General features: G+C 48.0%; 1 protein-coding gene across 2 annotated transcripts; it reads right to left on the reverse strand.

Annotated features, from left to right (window-relative positions):
* Positions 1 to 10,277: 10,277 nt before the first annotated feature.
* On the reverse strand, positions 10,278 to 15,494 carry MRPS23 (mitochondrial ribosomal protein S23). Of its 2 annotated transcripts, none has more exons than XM_081110187.1 (5): positions 15,402 to 15,494; positions 14,719 to 14,889; positions 12,646 to 12,723; positions 12,318 to 12,444; positions 10,278 to 11,845 (listed from the first exon to the last, which is right to left on the reverse strand). In XM_081110187.1, exons 1-5 carry the CDS (start codon positions 15,443 to 15,445, stop codon positions 11,693 to 11,695), a joined length of 573 nt encoding a protein of 190 aa, XP_080966313.1. In that variant the 5' UTR covers positions 15,446 to 15,494; the 3' UTR covers positions 10,278 to 11,692. The 2 variants fall into 2 exon arrangements, with proteins under 2 accessions (XP_080966313.1, XP_080966314.1); XM_081110188.1 differs by having other exon boundaries at positions 15,422 to 15,465.
* Between the last annotated feature and the right edge of the window lie 6,319 nt (positions 15,495 to 21,813).

Raw genomic sequence — 21,813 nt, forward strand, 5'->3', positions numbered from 1 at the left:
GCCAAACCCCACCCATGCACGAATTCCTGCACTGGGCCTCTAGTTCAGCAGTCGCCAACTGGTGGTCTGTGAAGTCCGAAAGGTTGGCGGCCGCTGGTTTAAGGAAACCTTTGGAGCAGTGGTCACAAAAGGTTGGCGGCCACTGCTCTAGTAAATATATAACAATGATAGCTGGCTCTCTGACTGTATAACAATGCACTGGGCATGTTTTAAATGCTTTATGGCTACTAAATTATTTAATCTTCATTAGCTATCATTTGCCCCATTTTGGATATGAGGAAACTGAGTCAGAGAGAGGTTAAGTAATATGCCCAACATCACAGAACTAGTAGTCAGTGGCAGAGCTAGAGTTTGCACCCTGGTAGTCTGGCCCCAGGGCCATGCTTTTAAACACCACCTAATATCTATCTAGTCTTACAGTGGAATACTATACAGCAGTGAAAACAGATTAACTGAGTGCTATGAGCTGCTCCAGCAAATTAACTGAACCTAGGGAGGGTGTCAGTGGAACCCCTGACCTATAGCCTGCAGGTCAGAAACACCAGTGATGCCCTTGGCTTCCAAGTGGCATCTACAGTGTGTCTGTGCATATCTGGGGGGGGGGGGCGGGTAGGAAGCAGTCTTGTGGGGCTGAGCCCTTAATCTGCAGGATCTCTGGATAGATGGTGTCAGAACTGAATTAAATTGTAAGATACCCAGCTGGTGTCACAGAAATTTGCTTGTTGTGGGGGGAAATCCCCACACATCTGGTGACTGCAAGGAAAGTGCTGTATGTGAGTAGTAAAGGAGACTCACAGGGGAGAAACACACAGCAGGGAAGCCTGGATTATTCCTATATAGGAAGGTAGAAAACTGAGTTTTTCCCTCACAGCAATGCTCCAGAGGAACCATACTAGTGCCCTAGGGCTGCCATAACCAATCGCCACAAATCGAGTAATTTATTCCTTCACAGTTCTGGAGGCCAGAAGTCTGGAATCCATGTTATCAGGTCCACTGTCTCGGTATTGCAGTGATTGTGTTTGGGTAACCTTTGTTTTACTTAATAATGCCACATTCACGTCACTTTTATTATAGTATAACTAGAGGCCTGGGGCACAAAATTCATGCAAGGGTACGGTCCCTAAGCCTGGCCTGTGATCAGGGCCATCTTTCCCAGCTTCCCTCATCAGCCCTGCCCCCTGCCACCACCCACCCCCGGTTCCCCATTCGCCATCGGGTGATCAATGCCTGACAGCCAGGAGAAGAGACTGAGAGATTGGCTGTTCCCACCCACTCGCTGACCCAGCCCCGCCACGGGTCGCCCTCTGTGTGTGGGGTGACTGGCGGGGCAGGGGCCTTGGCCTGGTGCCACCCATATCTCCCGCCACCCAACCCTGGTTCCCTGTTCACCATCAGGCAGTCGGAGCCTGCCGGCCAGGGAAAGGGACCAAGAGGTGGTCAGTGTGCCTCCTAGTGACTGGTCCAGTGGTCATTCTGGTTGTTCGCTGTTAGGGTCAATTTGCATATTGCCCTTTTATTATATAGGTAGAGGCCTGATGCATGGGTGAGGGCCAGCTGGCCTGACCTGATGGGGGCCCCGGATCAGGATGGGGGTCCCCACTGCGGGGAGGGGCTGGCCAGGGCGAGGGGCTATGAGAGGTTTGCAGGCTGGCCCCACCCCCAATCAGGGTGGGGGGTCCCCGCTGGGGGGTGGGGCCGGCCTGGGTGAGGGGCTGGTAGTTCTGGTCTCCGGTCATTCTAGTCGTTCCACCGTTTTGGTTGCTGGGCTTTTATTATACAGGATTGTTGTTTATTATTAGTAGCTGTTGTTCATCTTTTAGTGTGCCTAATTTATAAGCTAAACTTTGCCATAGGTCTGTATGTATAGGAAAAAAACAGCCCAGAGAGGGTTTGATAATATCCTTGGTTTCAGGCATCCTCCGGGGATTTAGAACATATCCCACAGATAAAGGGAGATGACTGTGGTTGGATGACTCCAATCTCTGCCTCTGTCTTCACGTGGCTGTCTTCCATCTTTGTGTGTGTGTGTGTGTGTGTGTGTGTGTGTTTCCAAATCTGTCTCTCTTTCTAAGGACTCTAGTTACTGGATTAGGGGCCCAGGCTAATCCAGGGTGACCTCATCTTAACTTGATTACATCTACAAAGACCCTATTGCCAAATAAGGTCACATTCAATTAGAACGTCAGCATATCTTTTGAGGGTGACACAATCCAGCCCAAAACAGAACCTCAATAAGTATTACTACACAGAGGACCTAGAGTGGGAGAGAGAATCTAAATTAGCTAAATCCTCATCTACCTTAGCAGAAAGCCAAGAGACAATGTCTGCAGTTGGTAAAACAAGCATGGTGGTGTAAGTGGGGATTATTTGTGTGAAGGTGATCACCAGAAGCACTAAAGACTGACATGGTTAACAGTGGTCGGCCCCAGGGACAGGCCTGCGGCAGGAAGATGTGGAGAGCCTGTTTAGGGGACTTTGGGGAAATTTGAATATGGACTGGTTATTAGGTGATATCACATAATTACTGTTCATTACCATTTTGTTAAGCTTTCTAATGGTATTATGTTGATGTAAGAAAAGGTCTTATTCTTCAGAGAAGCAGGTTGAAGCCTTGGGTGAGAAGTCATAGCTACACCTGCTTTAAAATCCTTCAGAAAAAAATACAGATGAGCAAATATGGCAAAACATTAATAATGGTTAAGTCTAAATGAAGAACATCAGAACATCTGGAGGATCAGTTTATTTGCTCTACTTTTACAAGTGGTTCCACTATCAAAATTTTAAAAGTGGAGAGATTTTAAATAAGTCTTGGGATGTGCTTGCTCTCCATACCCTTTCACTCTTCTTGAACCTGTGGACACAAAGAATAGGACCTCTGAGGTCTTGTAGTTCAATCCCCTTAGGTTACAAATGGCTAGAAAGGTGTTATGACAACCAAGTCACAAAGCCAATTAGTGGGTGAGCTGGGACCAGGGTCTCCAGGAGCCTCATCCAGGGCTCCATCTACTGTTCCTTCCATTGCCTACTTCAGTTAGCAGCTAAAGGAGCTATTTTTTAGGTCAGTAAGCAATGGTGGTAGCTTTTTTTTTTTTTTTTCTTAAATGCAGACATTGCCCATGGGTCCTTGAGTTCTTGTATATAAGAAATCTTGATTATACCCTGGAAGTTTTATTCTCTTCAACGTGCCAGTAAAGTATACTTGAGTCCTTTCGCTCTTAAATTAACCCCTTTGGGGTTTAGCAATGCGTGTCAGCTGAGCAATAAGCATCTATCATCTGTCTTTCATTAATATTCATCATAAGTGGCCAACAGCTCATGGGAACTAAGTCCTGCAGATGAGATTTTTCCTAAATTTGAACTTCTTGACTTTACGGGTATTCAAAGTGCTTAAGAAGCCAGTCTAGACACTGCAGTCATCAAAAGGGAAGGAATAAGCAGTTGTGATCTTGAGAACACGCTGTAGTGGAGGTTAACTGGTTGCCCAGAAAGCCAGGCGAGACACCGCTAGCATGTGCAGGGCTGTAGAACATTCTGGTGCCCTGTGTCTGTCTGCAGCTCAGGTTCCCAGACCCCTTCTACCCATCTGGCCTGTCTCCCACCACCCTTTCTCCTCTCTCACATCCAAAAGTAAGAAGGTTAGGGATGTGGCAGGGTTGGCAAAGACAAGCTTTACCTTAGGATTTAAACTGGAATTTTCTTGTTCTAACAAGAGGCAGGGTATGACTGGACAGGGAAACCAGGAGACAGGACTCAGGCACACTCACCGAGGCGTGCCAGACGCTGGGTGTGGAGCCCTCCCTTTCCCCAGGCTGAAAAGGAGGACCAGCCTATGGGATCCTCAAAGGACGATCCAGCAGCAGTGGAAACACAGCCATTGTCCCTGAATTATACCCTTAGGGAGCTAGAAGCCTTGATGAATCAGTGTCATAGAGGTCAGGGCAGGGGTGTGGTTCCAGTGGGAAGCCAGGCCCGAAGAAGGGATGAGTTCCTGAAGGGCGAGGAGGCTGTGGCCCGCTGCTGAGCTGGAGCAGGACTGTTACTTCACTCGGCAGGAGTCAGGGGAAGCTAGGGATCAAGTTCAGGATGTTCCTCTCTCCATGTTAGTATTCAGGAGATAAGCCTGAGCATGCTTAGGGTGTGAGCCTCCCATGTGATCAGAGGCAGGGGGGTCCACAGTCCACCTGCAGACAGACCAGGGTCAACTGGAGTGAGAGGCACAGGACAGCGAGAAGGCCATGAACAGATCCTTCTGGCCCTCCAGACCGCTCTCCCACCCACCCACCCTCACGAGGAAGACCAGAGGGAGTTCCAGAAACTCCTGCCCCAACTGCTGAGCAGCTGCGGGGTTCCAGGAACAATGTCTCTGAGGTTGGACCCATTTTTTTATTGGGCCTCTAGGTAGTGACCCTCTTTCTCCTCTCCACAATCTGGGGTTCAGGGCGGAAGAAGAAAGGAGATAAGTTTACCATAAGGAGAGCAGGAAGAGCATCAATGAGGAAGAAAAGAGACAGAAGGAATGTTATGAAGACACTTGGAGCCCAGTGCACAATTCGAAATCGCGCAGCACCGCCCACCCTCAAGTCGCAGGTCCGGCCCTGCCTTGCTCCCTGGGCCCCACAGCAGCCTTGGCCGCTGTTAATCAGGCCCTCCCCCAGCGCAGGCGCATGGAGGCCCCTGCCACCCCACCCCCGTTTTGGTGTCTCGGTTAATTAGCATATTTCTCTATTGTATATATAGATTGGTTTCTACACACACACACACACACACAATCTGCCTAAGAAATCCTGTCCTATATAATAAAACCGCAATAAGCAAATCAACTGAACAGCTGAACGACCGGTCGCTATGACGCACACTGACCACCAGGGGGCAGATGCTCAATGTAAGAGCTGCCCCCTGGTAGTCAGTGCACTCCCACAGGGGGAGCCGCTCAGCCAGAAGCTGGGCTCACAGCTGGTGAGTGCAGTGGCAGTGGCAGGAGCCTCTCCTGTCTCCGTGGCAGCGCTAAGGACCCCGGGGAACAGGCTTAAGCCGGCAGATAGACATCCCCCATGGGTCCCAGACTGCAAGAGGGCACAGGCCAGGCTGAGGGGACCCCCCCCCCAACCCCCGCAGTGCACAAATGTCGTGCACCGGGCCTCTAGTAACTAAATAAAAGCAAATTTTTCAGTGAAAGCTAGCAGCATTGTAAGTTCCAATAATGAACAAGTTCCCAGGATGTTCTTTAGTTTCCTCTTTTGTCTTTAAAAAAAAAATTGATTGATTGTTTTGGTGCTAGAAGGTTGGAGGAAGATAATGGAGAAAGCAACTACTTGTGGGGAGGGGATGAGAAAGGATATGTGGTTAAACTAGTGACTGCTAAAAAGGTACACAGAGCCAGTTTTCCCTTTCTTCTCTGTTTTAATCCAGTGCACACTCGCCTCCACCCCGTGGGTATCAACAGTTGTTGAACCCCTTCCAAGCACTGAGAGCAAAGACTGACTTGTGCCAAGAACTTTGCTCATGTTCTCACTGAGTCCCTAAAACAACTTGGTGAGGTAGATGTTGGTGTTCCGGTTTTACAGATAAGGGAATTGAGGCTCAAGTTATTCACTCACTCACCTAATGTCACAAGACAAAGCAATCGATTGGGGTTTCTCTCCAAGGCCTGGGTTTTTTCCACTACTCCGCCCTGCCTCCCTCCCTCCGCCCTGCACAGCAAATTCACAGATGTGTGTCAGTGCCGGGGGAAGGTAAGAAAACACTGCTCAGGGCAGTCTCCAGGGGCTCGGCACAGTTAGCGCAGTCCTCTCCAGCTCGTATTGTGATGCAAACAGGGCTGGTTCCCCTCCCCGCTAGCCCCCAGGCCTTTGTCATTTGTCCTGCGGCCGCCTAACCGCTCCCATCTCTACCCTACCCCACACACTCCAGGACCTCAGTTTCCTAAGTCTCAGCCGGAACATTATTTTACAAGGACACTCGCCAACCTTGAAAGACGAGGTACCCCGAGGCAAAGAAATAAAATTATTGTAGTTGAACAGCGTGATAGTGCAGCGCCATCTAGTGGTGCTGGGGCCCACGGCCCAGGCCCTGACATTTTCAAACAATCAATACCTCATTATTAACCATAATCACGACCTGGTGTTTACTTTTGGAGAAATGTTCAGTAGCAAGGGATGCCCGTGCACTTTTCTGCATGTTTCAGAAGCCTGCGATCCTAAATGCCACAATGACTGTTACACAGGGTCCTGCCCCAGAGCAAACAGGAGGGAGCGGGAATTGATTGTCTATCTTTTTCATCTGAGCTGCTCACCAAAAACAAAGCATCCCTTGAAGCCACTGACCTTTCACTAACTGCTGGGAGGAAAATGCTTGATAAATAATAAAGAGCCCACTACTGGATGGTGCTTAGAAGCATCTTTTAATTAAAAGAACTGAGCCACGAGAAGGTCAGGTGACTGACATTTAAGTTCCAGTCCAGTAAAAGCATCCATCGAGGGAAAAACTAGACCCAAAATGTAATTGCATTGTCAGCTAGCATTCGACAAGAATCCCCTGTCTGTAATCTGCACAGATGGAGGGGGCAGTGGCTGCTACATTTTGTAGGGGACATAACACTTAACTTCCTGCCTCCTTTGCCTTCCCCTAGCAACCTTTTCATCTTCCTGCTGCAGCAATAACCACTTGTCTGGCTCAGCATCTCCACAGATGCTGCTCCAGGGCTGGGCTCATCCAATCAGAGACCCGCCTGCCACACTGAGCGCTACCCTAGCAGTGACATGAAAGCCATTTCTTGTCTTTTCCACAGGAGAGCAGGTGCCCTTCCTCCATCAGCCAAGGTGACCTCAACCAAGTTGCTCACTGAACCTGCTCAAGCATCCGTCTCGCTGAGCACCCTCAAAGACTCAAAACACGCAGCTAAACTAGCTGGTCAGTCCTCCACCTTTTGGCTCTTCTGGAAGAGAGTTCAGGAGCACAGAGACCAGGAACAAAGTAATAACCCCACCCTCTACATGACTCACCTTCTCTTGTTCCTAGCTCTACAGCCCTCTAGCTGAGGCCAGCTTGTGTTAACTATCACAGCCACATCACGTCACATACCCTTAGCTCCTATGCAGGCAGGAGAACTGCCAGCCCAGTCCTGAGTCAGGCACGGTCAGAGCTGAGAGCTGGGAAGGACGGATGAGGCCCTGCACTCCTGTTTGCCTCGTCCGGATTCCCAAGAGCAGAGGCAGGCACCCGTGCGAGCCTCCGAGAAAATCTTATCATCCCACTGGGATGACTTTGTTTAAAAAAAGAATCCAGTGACTGTTTTTAATTAGTGAGCCATCATTTATTTAGAGAAAGGTATCATTTTAACAAAATCAGGAGTCCCTGGGAGGCGCCGATCTTTTTTCTGTAATAACACTTTCATTATCTGAGAACACCAAGTATCGTACAAAATTCCAAAAAGAATTGGGCTTGCCTTGTAAGGACACACAAATCAAGGGTCAGGTCTATCCAGCAAAAGCAAAGAGAACTCTCTGAGGGCTGGAGCGTCCAGGGCCACTTACATGGGCCTCGCCATTTAGACGATGGAAGATGTGGGGCCTGTTCCCTTTGCTGGCTCTCTCATTCCTCCTGCCCTTTACCTGAGAGCATTCACCTGGCTCAGCCCCAACGTCTGTGTCTCTACACTCCCCTTGGACAGCGCATTCACTCTCCTGGCTCCACTGCTTCCTCCCCTTCTCCCATCACCTGACCCACCCCACTGTCTGCCCCTGGAACGTTGCTCCGTCACCTCTAACGCAGTAGGTGAAGCATTGGCGCTCTTCCCCACCTGTTTGTTAGTGATGCTATCGACCTGGCCACTCAGGCTGGTAACCTTGGAATCTCTGTCTCCCACTGGAATGGCCGCTCAGAGAACAAAGTCTCTTCTCGCCTTCATTGCCCACTCCCCCAACCACATTCTTTGTATCACATCTGGGCAAATCTTCCTCTGACGTGACACTGTTTTCACAACGGTACTTCCTCGTTCAAACTTTCTTACACCCAGCTGAATCCCTCTGTAGAGTTTCTGAGGCCACCATGATCAGATCCCATCCTACCTGGTCAAACCTGCTTTCCACTCCTCCTCAAGAGTCAAAAAAGCACTTGTCACATATCTTACAAGTGGGCTTTGCTTTCATTATACCCATTAATTCTCACGATACTAACTAGAAGCCCGAGAGACTGTGACAGGCACGAGGCCACACCAGGAAAAAATGGAGTAGCCAGAACTAGAACCCAGATCTTCAGCCTCGTCTTGTGCAAATTTCACTGTAATCAGGACACATGCCCTTCAGCTCCGCAAACCTGCGTGGAGGGTCTACTCCTGAAAGGCTGTGCCATGCCTCGGTGGGCTCAGTGGGTTAGAACTTCTGCCCTTGTTGACACTCTGACGTGGGAGAGAGTAGATACATCTCTGAACAAAGACCAGGTAAATCGGGCAGGAGTCCAAACAGTGGGCCAGGTGTGCCGGCTGCAGGGCAGTGAGCGCAGTCTGGAAGGGGCTCGAGACGTGATGTGAACATTAGGTAAAACTGAGCGGAAATACCATTTGAAAAGGACAGTGAAGGCACAGTGGTGGCAGGGGGTTGCTCCTGGCAGCAGCAGCCACACACGCCACTTCAAACCCCCAAATTTCGCCCCCCCTTCAAGGCTCTCCGTGCAGTGTCCCCAGACTAGTCCATGGCCGACCTCTCCCCCTGACTCTCCACCACACTCTCATGATTATAAATAAGGATTCCTGTTCATCTTATTATTTTGAAAGTCACGCTGGTCCTCCCTGTTAGATGTTAAGCTCCTTAAAGGCAAGAATGAGGTTCCACTTCCATTCCCTCCAAACGACAGAATCCAGGACCCACAGTGGGAAGAGTTCTGAATTCAAGTGACTTCACACCTTTCGCTGGGCTTCGGTCACTGGGCTTCAACAAAAGAAGGTTTGCTCTACTAGCGAGGGCTGGTCTCTCCCCTTCTACCAGGCCCAGGCCTTCCTCGTGAGTCCCAGTCTGGCTTAACAAGATCCTGGTGGGTGGCCATTTTCATTCGCGGCTGGTGGGAGGCTAAGTGAACAGTTTCCATGGAGGGTAATGACAAAATTGAAGATGAGCTATCTCTTAACCCAGCAATACCACTAAGAATGCACCCCACAGCTATACCAGCCTATTTGCAGCACAAGAAAATATAAAAACAACTTTTGTCAACTGGGCTCTGATTGGGCCACACAAAGGATCTCTGAGACATATTAAGTGGAAAAGCAAGGTACAGGACAGTATGCATAGTGTCCCCATGTGTATGCCCAAAATATTTCTGAAAAGGGAATGGTGATAGCAGTGGCCTTGGGGAAGAAAAAAATGGGTGGCTGGGGGACAGGGGTGGGAGACTGGCTGTCGCCTTTAAATTTTGAACCATTACATGTATAATTTTTGAAGAATTATACAACAAATAGCTTCTTAAAACTCTTCAACATTATGGAGGAACTGCCCTTTTTTTTGTCTTATAATGTTTTGTAGTTTTCACTGTACATTTCTCAGATTTATTCTTTTTTTTAAATATTTTTTATTGATTTTTTACAGAGAGGAAGGGAGAGGGATAGAGAGCTAGAAACATCGATGAGAGAGAAACATCGATCAGCTGCCTCCTGCCTACCTCCTACTGGGGATGTGCCCGCAACCAAGGTACATGCCCTTGGCCGGAATCGAACCTGGGACCTTTCAGTCCACAGGCCGATGCTCTATCCACTGAGCCAAACCGGTTAGGGCTCTCAGATTTATTCTTATATATTTCCTATTGATATTGTTACAAATGGTATTGCAGTTAATTTAAAAAATAAGAAACTGCCCATTAAGCCCCAGAATCAAGTTTAGAGAAGTAATGAGTGACCCCTGACTGTTCCTCTGAATAGAACCATCTCCTCCACCTGCTAAGTCCTCCTCCCAAGGTCTGGCCTGGCATTGAAACCAATGGCTGCCTGCTTTCGAATGGGTGAAATGTGCTGCCCCACCTAAAACTGAAGCATTCCCAAAGCAAGAAGAATTGCAGAGATAAAGGTTGGGGAAGGGGCCATGGGGGAAGCAATATGGCTGAAAATTGCTTTTGCCTCACAGTCACACTCACCTTCCATTATCTGAGCGCCCATGTGCCAGGAAGTGTACAGGCTGAGATGTGTGCCCCACCCTTCATCTACCAGGAGACAGAAGTGACTGTACACAAAGAACACAGGGTAGAAAATCTAAACAGGTTTGTTTTTTTTTTTTAATATATTTTATTGATTTTTTACAGAGAGAAGGGAGAGACATAGTTAGAAACATCGATGAGAGAGAAACATCGATCAGCTGCCTCCTGCACATCCCCCACTGGGGAAGTGCCCGCAACCCAGGTACATGCCCTTGACCGGAATCGAACCTGAGACCCTTCAGTCCGCAGGCCGACGCTCTAGCCACTGAGCCAAACCGGTTTCGGCTAAACAGGTTTTAAAATAAGAAATTTCTGAAGCAGTTTATTACCAGTAGCTGAAAACCACTTCTCCTACTCAGCTTGATCACAAATGCAAAGGGGACAATCTCAGAGCAATATGCCACTTACTATTTTTTACTTTTTCAGAGGAAGATAAAAAACATTGATGAGAGAAAATCATCGATCAGCTGCCTCCCGCACACCCCCCATCGGGGACTGAGCCCGAAACCCAGGCATGTGTCCCAACCGGGTTCATGGGTCAACACTCAACCACCGAGGCACACCTTGACACCAGGGAGGCCGGTGGAGAGCATCATCTGAATTGGCTGGCTCCCTCTTGGCAATCCAAGAGACGCATCTGGATTCAGTCTTGAGCTGGATGTAATCATTCAACAAAGCCTACTATGTGTAGGCCTGTGCTAATTGTCTCCAGCAGAGCCGATCCATGAGATTAAAGCTATAGTTGTGGCCTTTGGCTATTTTCACTGATCGGTTCTCACTCTTACCACAAAGCGTAAGTCAGGTTGGCCTCTCAAGTTGAAGGTCAAGAGTTCCATAGCAGCAAGTACAAAGATTATCTGCACATAGAAACAACTGACCAAGAGCCACATTATATGTATAAGTAAAAGTCTGATGGATCCAGAGAAGAGAAACATACCAGAGAATAAGAAACAGCCAGTCCACATGTTGTTTTTTTAAAGATTTTTTTATTAATTTTTTGTGAGAGAGGAAGGGAGAGGGAGAGAAACATCGATGTGAGAGCAACACATGGAACGGCTGCCTTCTGCACACCCCCTAGGATCCTGGGGATCGAGCCCTGATCGGGAATCACACTGCCAAGCTTTCCATGCGCAGAATGATGCTCAACAGCGCTGTACCAGCCAGGGCGCCAGCCACATGTTAACACCAAAACCCAAGCAAACCTGCTCAGAATGAGTCCCATTCAAACGGCGCTTATAAAGGTTTCTTAGTGCTATTTACAATGTTAAAGTAAATTTACATTATAAGCAGCTAAGGAATTCTTTATTGAAGAGCGTCCTAACATAAAAGTTCACATAACTGCTTCTTTCAAAGCATGATACTGAGCTTTATGACAATCTAGCAACAGGAACTAAAAGGCGGCAAACATAATGCCTTCGAGATCCAGAAACATTTACACAGCTTAACTGTTGAAAACAGTTCAACATTCATCCAGTGAGCACAGTTTGGATGTCAGTACACGTGGTATACAAGTTCTTCAGGGAGGTGAGGGGCCTTTCGACTGCTCTTCTGGTGCCTCCAAATGCTGGTCCTGCTGAACTTCCTTCAGAGGCTGGATTTTTTCCAACAAAGTTTGGAGTTTGACACCCGTGGGTTCAGATTTCGAGGAAACGTGACTACTGTCCTGTTGCTTAGAAGACCAGACAGAAGTATGTCACAAAGATGTTATTTTCACTCAAGTATTTGGCTGAAGTTATATGATTTAGGCACATTCTATCACCGACTCAAAAATTTAACATTAATATTTCAGGTCAGGGCGAGGGCAGGCTAGAAGAGGTCAATGGGGGAGGGGGGGGGGAGACATATATAATACTTTCAATAAAGATTTTTAAAAAAATAATATTTCAGGTCAAATTCTGTTCTAAACAAACAAAAACATGATAAAAATCTCTACAGGGGCACAATTTCAAAAGCCCTAATGACAACTCACTTGTTCCAAGTCTCAGTCATAACCACAGAACTCCGGTAGATTCTATCTAAAAGTACTGGACCTGGAGTTCAGGAACATGAGCCGAGGTTGGGGAAAGAAAACCAAGCCTTCTTTTAACCTCTGACAAGAAGACAACTAATGCTCATAACAATTTTGATAATAAAATACTCACAGCCCTTGCTTCTCCTACTCGTCTTAAAATGACACCTTCTGCCAATAAAGCCTTCCCTGCTTCCACAAATAATTTCTCTTCATCTGTTTCTCCAAGTTTCTGTAGCTCTAAGTACTTCTCCACAAACCTGGAATTCCAAGCAGTCACGTCTTAGGTCTGTATACTGAGAGTTGTCAAAACCTGCTGTTACTCAGTGTCAAGCATTCCCTTAACAGACCTCCTTATAGGAACATTATTCTCTATTACAATTCAACAAAACTTCTCAAGCTGATAACTAAATTCTTAAAAATAAAAAAATAACTCCCCTAGGGTTTATAAAATAGCTTACCGTTGACAGGTAGACTTGAAGTTTGGGTTGAACAGATCAAAAGCTTTTTGACCAGATCCATAGGTTGAATAAAATTTCCTGGGAAACACAAACAGCACCATATAAGTCTCCAATTATAGATCATGGCCAAGAACAAACCAAGAAATAACTGCTAGGCCCTGAGGAGTTCATTATAACATCACCTACACAGCCCAAGCCTAACAATTTTTGGGTTTTGTCTTTAAGTGGTGCATGCACATGGTAAATACGTCAAATGTTACACAAAGGCATCCAGGGAAAAGGGACACTCCTCCTCACTTCTGCACCCCAACTCCCCAGTTCCCTTCCCAGGAAGTAACACTACCCAGCTGCTTGTGTATCCATCCAGGAATATGCCACTAATATACACGCAAATAGGCATTTATCATTCCATTTCCAGCCACATTGTTTAACCTCAAGGATTGTAAGCACTATTTCCTATCTTGCTTTTTTTAACTTAATATTTCTTAGAGGTCATTTTAAATCAATGCACGTAGATTATTTCCAGTCCTTTGCTATTCTAAACAGTACTGCAATTTATTTCTTAGTGCATTGTGCAAATAAGTTTGTGGAATAAATTCATAAACATGGTATTAGGTCAAAGTATGAGCAATTGCCAAAATGCTTTCCAAAGCATTTGTGCCAATTTACACTCACACCAGTAGTACATGACAATGCCTATTTCCCCTGACCAAATTATATTTTCCAACTTTATGGTCTTTGTCAATTTGATAGGTAAAAATTATAACTCATGATAGTCTTGTCTTTTCTTGTGAAACAGACTGAGTATCTTGTCATGTTTAAAAGAAAACCCAATTTCCTTTTCTGCAACCTGTCCATGTCTTTGCTGATTTCCATTTGGTGGTCTTTTTCTTATTGACTTATATGTGAACTTTATAGCAGTAAAAATAAGATATTAGCCTTTTGTCATACATGCTGCAAATTTTTTCCCAGTATATAGGCTGAGTTTTTATTTTGCTTATGGTACATCCTTTATGCAGAAAATTTTAATATTTTCATTTATGGCTTCTGGGTTTTATGTCATTCTTAGAGAGGTCTTAATCACTCAGACTATTTGTAAAGTTCTCCCATGTTTTCTTCTAGTACTTTTATGATTTCACTTTTTTACATCTAGGTTTTGATACCTCTAGAATTTATTTTGTTGTTATAAGTTCTTAAAAATATAAAACACCATCACCCCCCGCCCAAAAGCCGCAAAGATAAATATTCAAAAACTATTTAAATACAAGGTGTTATTATTTTGGCATTGATAGTAGTAAGAGAGAGAGAGCTATAAAATATTCCACATTGTCCTATCACATAAATTATATTCATGTATAAATGAACCTGGAAAGCATGCTGGCCACATGCATCCAATGCACCTGAGCAGAAAAAATGTTGAAAAAATACTTACTCCCCCAAAGATCTTGTGTCCTATCCTGAAAATTTCCAAGTAGAACAAGAACATACTTGTTTTCCTACCTCAAAGGAGTGTTGTGTGGGGAGGAAAAACACCCTCAAATGAAAGGCGCCTGGACTTCCATAGAGAATATAACTATAAATTCTGTTTTCTAACATCCAGGAATAGGGGTAAGGGCAAGGAACATGTATTAACTTCAGTTAGGCACAACCTCTGATCTTAACATTCAACAGAAAAGAACCATACCAATCCCCGGCACAACACTAGCTGGCAAGCATTTGAGGAAAAGGGCTTTGTCAGTGCCTCCCGGTTTGCTGCCTCTGTAAGTCTCAGAGGCCACGTGACTAAAACGGAGCGAAGGATGCCTGCCTTGCAGGGTTAGAGTCGGGCCAAGTAAGACGTTTGTTAAGTGCTTAGCAGGTGCCTGATGCAAAACAGATGTGCAGGAACAAGTCACTGCAACGATCAGGCAATGGCTGGACTCCATATTCCACTTCTCAGAGCTCCTGTCCCTCTCACATGGGGGAGGGAACTGATTCCCTCGTTTTGCTCAATGTACAAGACTTCCATAGGGCAAGCCCGGACTCGCTGTCTACACCTCTCCTCCCGCACCCCCCGCGCACCCCCCGGCTCACGCTCTAATCAGGTCCTCGTGGTAGAAGATGTCCTGGATGAGAGCTTTGGCTTTGCCGTATCGCAGGAGGGGCCTTCGGAAGACCGGCTCCCTCAGCGGGGGGAAGGCCTGATATATGTCGAACCAGAGGGGCTTCTCCTTCAGGACCCCAGCCCGCATGAGGTCCCGAGTCCTTAAGGAAGGAAAATAAGGAAGGTCAGCCCGTTACAACCGCCTCCATCAGTCTGGCCACAGTCTGGGAGGGACATCGGGAGATCACGGAGCCGAAAGGAGGCGGAGCAGGGTGTCCCCACCTACAGGTAAGGCAGCTCCATACTCCCAGCCGGCCTGACCGCGCTCGGGGAGTAGGCCCTTCCTCCTACACCCGCGAGCGCGGCCCACTTCCTCGCCCCGTTCCCGTCACGTCACATGCACAGACGGCTCAGCCAGACCGGCCGCCTCTTCCCAGAGCCCTCCGCTCGGGGAAGGGAGCGGTGCGATCTTGAACGTGGAAGACAGGAAGGTCAAGGAGTGACATCCTCCACCACAACCGTTCGGAAGCAGGAGAGAGCCCTGCAGGCCTCCCCCGGCGCAGACACCGCACCCTGGAGCATGCCTCGCCCGCCCGGCTCACACCCACCCAAGCGGAGCCCCCGCCCGGGGGTGGGGGGACACCCTCAGCCCATCCCGGCTCCGAGCACGCACCGCGAGAAAATGCTGCCCACCGTTTCCAGCCGGCTGCCCGCCATGGCCGGAGCCTCCGACCCAGCGCGGTAAGCGGCTACCGGAACCGGAAGCGCCAGCCGCCGGCAAAGGAGGCGAAGTTGCTGGCCGAGCGGCGGATCTAGGGCGGAGCCAGGCAGAAGCAAAGGATTGGCCGAACTGGCGCGCTTCTCGGCTACTTGGCAGGTTCAGACAGGAGCACTCGACAGCCGAGCGGAAAGGGCGGGAGCGAGCCAAAGCCGGGCAGAAGCTGTAAATGACCGATCTAGGGTAGGGATTGACTCTAGAGCAGCGGTTCTCAACCTGTGGGTCGAGACCCCTTTGGTGGTCGAACGACCCTTTCACAAGGGTCGCCTAAGACCATCCTGCATATCAGATATTTACATTACGATTCATAACAGTAGCAACATGACAGTTATGAAGTAGCAACGAAAATAATTTTATGGTTGGGTCACAACATGAGGAACTGTATTTAAAGGGCCAGAAGGTTGAGAACCACTGCTTAGTGGCTGCATTAGCCTCAGGAAGACCACTCCTCTTAGGTGGGGCCGCGCAGTGGGCCGGTGTCGAGGTGGGAGACGCAGCCCACATCCTAGGGGAGCCCCCAGGAGGTCTCCAGCACCAGGCCCCACCTGTGCCTGTTTTGGTTGAAGTCACAGACTACGCAAAAGGAAACCGAGGCCCCGGAGGGGAGGCACTTGCCCAGGGTCACAGGGAGCCCAAGCCTCCGGCTCCTGCTGTCTAGCGCTCCCCATTGAACCCTGGGGCCCCGCGGCGCCACCTGCATCCGTGCTAATGAGGATGCTGACAGCAGCTAATGTTTCGGCCCGGAGGAGGCGTTGCTGCCTAGCTCCTCCTTGGAGCTTGAAAAGTAAGAGTGTACGGAACAAATTCCAAGAAGGAAAATGAATAACCTGGGGAAAGTCACCTGTCAGGGTTATCTTTTGGCCCAATAACCATACTTTGGGTACAGCACCCCCATAGAAATTAAAGCACAATTTCATGGGGATATTTGTGCAGGGATCGTCATTTGCAGCATTGTTTGTGGTGGCAATCGTAATAAGTGGCTAATGGGAAATGGCTGGAAAATCATGCTTCATATATTCTATGGAATTCTATGCAGCTATTAAACGACTTAGTTTCATATATATTTACCTAGATCAGTGGTTCTCAACCTTCCTAATGCCTTGACCCTTTGATACAGTTCCTCATGTTGTGGTGACCCCCAACCATAAAATTATTTTCGTTGCTACTTCATAACTGTAATTTTGCTACTGTTATGAATCGTCATGTAAATATCTGATATGCAGGATGTATTTTCATTGTTACAAATTGAACATAATTAAAGCACAGTGATGAATCACAAAAACAGTATGTAATTATCTATGTCGTTCGACCCCCCCAAAGGTGTCGGGACCCACAGGTTGAGAACTGCTGACCTAGATGAATGCCCATGATTTACAGTTAAATGAAAAAGGAAGTTTCAGAGAAACCCCTTTAGGGGGACCCTAACCTGTGAAAAGACAAAAGAAAACGCTTTGCAGTGTATGTGTCTGTAGGGGGATAGAAACGTGTGGAAGGTCACACACGGCTGTGAATTTTACTCCTAGTACAACTGCAGGAGGGGACGGGAGAATATTTTTCTTTATTTATCCCTCAGAGCTTGACCTGTCAAGAGTTTGTAATTATATTTGAACCTTTGAGTCACATACACAGAAGATGTCTCCCAGGAGCCCATGGTCTTTGTCAGCAAGAAAGGGCATCCGGTGATGCCAGTCTCCCTGCTCTGTGGGAGGCTGGCGAGGAGGAGGCAGGGAATGTGTGATGCGCAGTCAGTGCTGGTTGTGTTATCTTACTGAATCCACACACCCACCCGCTAGGTGGCTGTTATTATCTTATTTATAGATTAGAAAGTGAAGCCTGAGGGAGTTAAGTCACTTGTCTGATAGGTAACTGACACAGCCAGGCTTCCAGCCCGGCCGGGGCCCTTCCCGGAGCTCCACACTGCCTCCCCAGCGAGGCCTCAGGCTGGAGACTGGTGGACACAGGAGGTCAGGCGAAACTGACCCCAACAGCAGGGGCCAGGGTGATGCGAGGCCCAGGACTGCACTGAGAGGTGTGTGTCCCTGCCGCCTCAGGGCCCTTTAGAACAGAGAAGAGAGAACGCAGCTCTGGCCACTGGGCTAAGTGTGGAGGCTCCCGTCTCCCAGTCCTGGGAGGGTCTAGGGCTGTGCTGGAGGGAGAGCAAGCACACTCCCAGCTAAATATAGTCTTCCCAGGCCTCCTAACAACTTTCTGATTCCGTCCAAATCAGAGCTAGCTGTCAGCCCAGGCCACAGACACACTTGCGTTCTCCCACTCAGGCCTGCCCCCCGGAGGCCACTGCAGTTACCGCCGCTAAGGAATGAGAAGGGTTTATTCCATGTTCAGGGAGGAACCCCAAAGGCCCAAACCCTCAATAGGGGAGGAATTTCAAAGCAAGAATTTTCTCGAAAGATTCTGTCTCCAAACACAGTCACACCCTGAGGTGCTGGGGGCTAGGACTTCAACATGAGAATTTTTGAGGGGCGCCATTCAGCCCATAACATTGGAAAACCCATAACATTGGTACGTTCATTCGCCCACCTAGATCCACAGGTACGCTGTACCCGTCTCCCTGTCCTGTGTCCCAGGAGGCTGACTTGTGTGGACTGTATCCCCCAGCCCCTTGCCCTCTGTTTCTAGTTGAGTTCCAGTTGGTAGTGGCAGTGGGAGGCTTTGGCAGGGGACTGGAAGGAAGCAGGAGAGTGAAGCCAAAATCTGCTCCCCTGAGCCCCTCCCCGCACAGTCCAGGAACACAGCCCCAGCTCCCACCACACAGCTCTCTCTCACCAGGTTCCAGTCACTGTTCCTACCTTGTCCCTTCAGACTTAGACACAGCAAACTGTGCCCCTCCGTTACTAGCCTTGGAGTCTAGGCCATCCCTTGTGGCTTCCCTACACTCTGCCCACATCTTTGTAAATAATGCCCCTGGGAGTTTGTCTGACAAAAAGAGGAAGAGCATCCCCATAGCAGAACAGCTTTGGTAAGTGGAAATCCCAGCATATTGATGAAATCATTAATATTGCTACTCGCCTTTGGCAGAAAGCCAGGATCAGGGGGAATCAGCTGTTGCTTTCAAAGGAAGAGGAAAGCTATCGTATATATTCCACACAATCAAGGAGCAGGAGGATTCGGGCAAGGAGGAAGGTATTCAGAAAGTATTTCACCTCCAGGCTGCAGACACTCAGCCAGACTGGGTGACTGTGTCCCCAGGACCTGCTCCCTCCCTCCCTCAGCTTATCTCTCTCACAATTTGGTGTTGTAACTGTTTACTTGTCTTCGTCTATCTAACTGGGCCTCTCTGAGCGCAGGAATCAGGGCTCTTATCTCTGCCTCTCACACCCAGTCTGGTGCTTGGCTCAGAGCTGGCTCTTCGAAAGTGTTTTCTAGCGTACAGCATGGACGGAATAAAGCTAAATTAGAATAAATGAAGATGCAGCCAGCTCAGTTCTCCCTTGCTGCTTACTCACATCCAGCCCTCTTTCCTGGAGGTCTTACCCAAAGCTGTGATTGAATGGAAATAACCCTGCACGTGGGCATTTCCAGTTCTGGCTGTCCTCTGTGCCTCACTGATGGACAGATCTCTTTTACAAACCTCTGGGCCTCAACTTTGTCATCTGTAAAATGGGCATAATCATAGCACCCACCACATAGCCTGGGTGTGAGGCGTCAGTGGGTTAACACCTGCAGAGTGCTTAGAGCAGTGCTGCTGCATAGTAACTACTCAATAGGAGTGATAATGACTTCTGACCATTCCATGATGCTTAAGAGCAATAAATCACAATTTATTGAATCACACCTACAATTAAATCACACCTAGCAATTTGCAAGACATTTTCACATGGCTGCCCATTCATTTCTTCAGCAAACAGCAGCTCTGCCCCCAAGGAGAATGAGTTCAGGCAGAGGAGAGAGAGGCACGGTAGAGACCTACACCTGCCCTGGGAGGTCTGTATGCTTGTGACTCCTTTTGTAGCCAAGGAAACAGGAGCTGGAGTATCCCAGCTGGAGCAACACTCTGGCCTTTTATTATTGAAATCACTCTGCTGGAGTTTTCCCAGCGGGTGGGGACCCTTGAAGGCAGGCAGTTCTGGGCTGGTGTGGTGTGGGCCCTTCTTTTCTTGTGAAAGGCAAAGCAACTCAATCTTTAATGTGCACCTGAACTTCCTGGGGTTCTTGGGAAACACAGATTCTGACTCAGTGGGTCTGGAGTAAGGACTGAAACTCTGCATTTCTCCTTTTTAAAAAATATATGTTTTTATTGATTTCAGAGAGAGAAAGGGAGGAGAGGGAGAGAGAGAGAGGGAGAGAGGAAGAGAGAGAAAGAGAAATATTGATGAGAAACTTCTACCAGCTGCCTCCTACACACCCGCTACAGGGGATCAAGCCCAAACCCAGACCTGCGACCTCCTGGTGCATGAGACCACGCTCAACCAACTGAGCCACACGGGCCAAGCTGAACCCTGGCATTTCTAAGGTTAGTCAATGGTGACCATATCCACAGACCACACTTTAAAAAGCAAGATTATAGCAAGGCAGACTCGTGCTGAGTTTGTACTGAGCTTCCCAGCTCTTTAGTTCAGAGCCCCTGGAATAATCCTTTTGACCTGATAAGGAATTGTGACCATCTACTCTCCAGAAATGACAAGCATGGGAAATGCTGGTTATGTGGGGCCTGAAGCTTGTATAATCTTAGTGGCCCTTTTAAGAAAAAAAAATCTTTGTTTTGCAAATTTTACAAAATATAAGACATGTGGACAGAATAAATTCCCTTTGTTTGGCTCAGGCCAAAGAGGTACTCACATCTTCCTTCTGAAAAAAATGATGTTTGGCCTCTCAGTGGCCAGCGACTGACACTTGTGAGAGATAACCACCAGGTGGCAGTAGATTTACACAGTCCCCTCTACCCCCTCTCCTGCCTCACTCATCAGAAATTTCCAAATTTTCCTCCAATTGCCCCAGCCAGCTAATCCAACAAATTAATCTATGCTGTGATAAAAGAGCAAAAGGAGTTCATGTGCTTCTCTTTCAGTAGCATATTTTCCATTTAATGGAAATGATAAGAGATTGTTTTCTAAACCAGATAAAGAATGATTAATAGGTGAGTTCCAGCCACACTAGGGTCATGTATCACTATGGAGATATGTTTAAACAGGGGGACCTTTCTGTGCTCCACAAATTACACTTATGCAGGCATTCTAGATCTTACCACCTGTTCCCCCACCCCAATATATAGTTTATTGTTTAGGCACCAGTTCTAGAGTTCAGCTGCCAGGGTTCAAATCCAGGTACTACCACTTACTAAGGATGATGTTAACATTTCTGTGACTCAGTTTCCTGATCTGTGAAATGGGAGTAATACCATTGATTTTTTATATAATCGATGGGGGTTAGGCAAAATAACATTTAAAGCGCCAAAAAAGTGACTAGCATACAGTAAGCACTCATAATCGGCTTTCATCTTCATCATCCCACACTTTGCCTGCCTTTTACCAACCAAGTTCTTCTCCTGCCTTTCCTCCAACCTCAACCCCCTACCAGGTGCCTCAAAGAACAGAGGGAGGATTGAGACCCCAACCTGGTAATAACCACGAGGCCAGGTTTTCTGGGCACAGTGTTCTCCAGATTTCATGACCTCCCCTCAAGTTGGGGCTGAACCCTAGGGACAGCATGGCATACAAAAGGGGAGGGGCACCGGCTGGACCAGACTCCAGATAGCCTGGCTCAGCATTTTTGCAGGAGATAAATCGGTGAGTATCACCTGGTGCTTACCACGAGCCCGGGATCTGCAGGTGAGCATGGTGTGTGAGGGCAGATGGCTGGGTGGTCATCTGTCCCGGCCCAGCTCCTTCCTGGGACCTATACGCACTGCCCGTCATGGACAGGGGCTTCCTCTCCTGCACTCCTGTTGGATTCGGTGCGCTTTCTTTGCCTTCTCTCCCTACGCCCTCCTCTGTGGTTCCAATCACTCTCATTCTCATCTATGCTAATAGGCAAATGGTGAGTGGTTCTCAAACTTTGCCGCATATTCAAATCACCTGAGAAGCTCTTCCAATCTGATTCCCAGGCTAAATTCCAAAGCAATTAAACCAGAGTCTCTGGGAATGGGCCCCACGCGCCAGAGGACCAGTGTTCTAGAATAGTGTTGCTCAAGTCTTGCTGCACGTGCAAGTCACCTGATGAATTTTTGTTGAAATGCACATGCTGGTTCAGTAGGGTTGGGGTAGACTCTGCAATTCTGTGTTTCTAACAAGCTCCCGATGATGCTGATCCTGGCGGTCCACAGACCAAGCTTTGAGTGGCAAGGCTGTAG

The sequence above is a fragment of the Myotis nattereri genome, assembly GCF_964212035.1.
Source record: "Myotis nattereri genome assembly, chromosome: 16".
Classification (NCBI taxonomy): domain Eukaryota; kingdom Metazoa; phylum Chordata; class Mammalia; order Chiroptera; family Vespertilionidae; genus Myotis; species Myotis nattereri.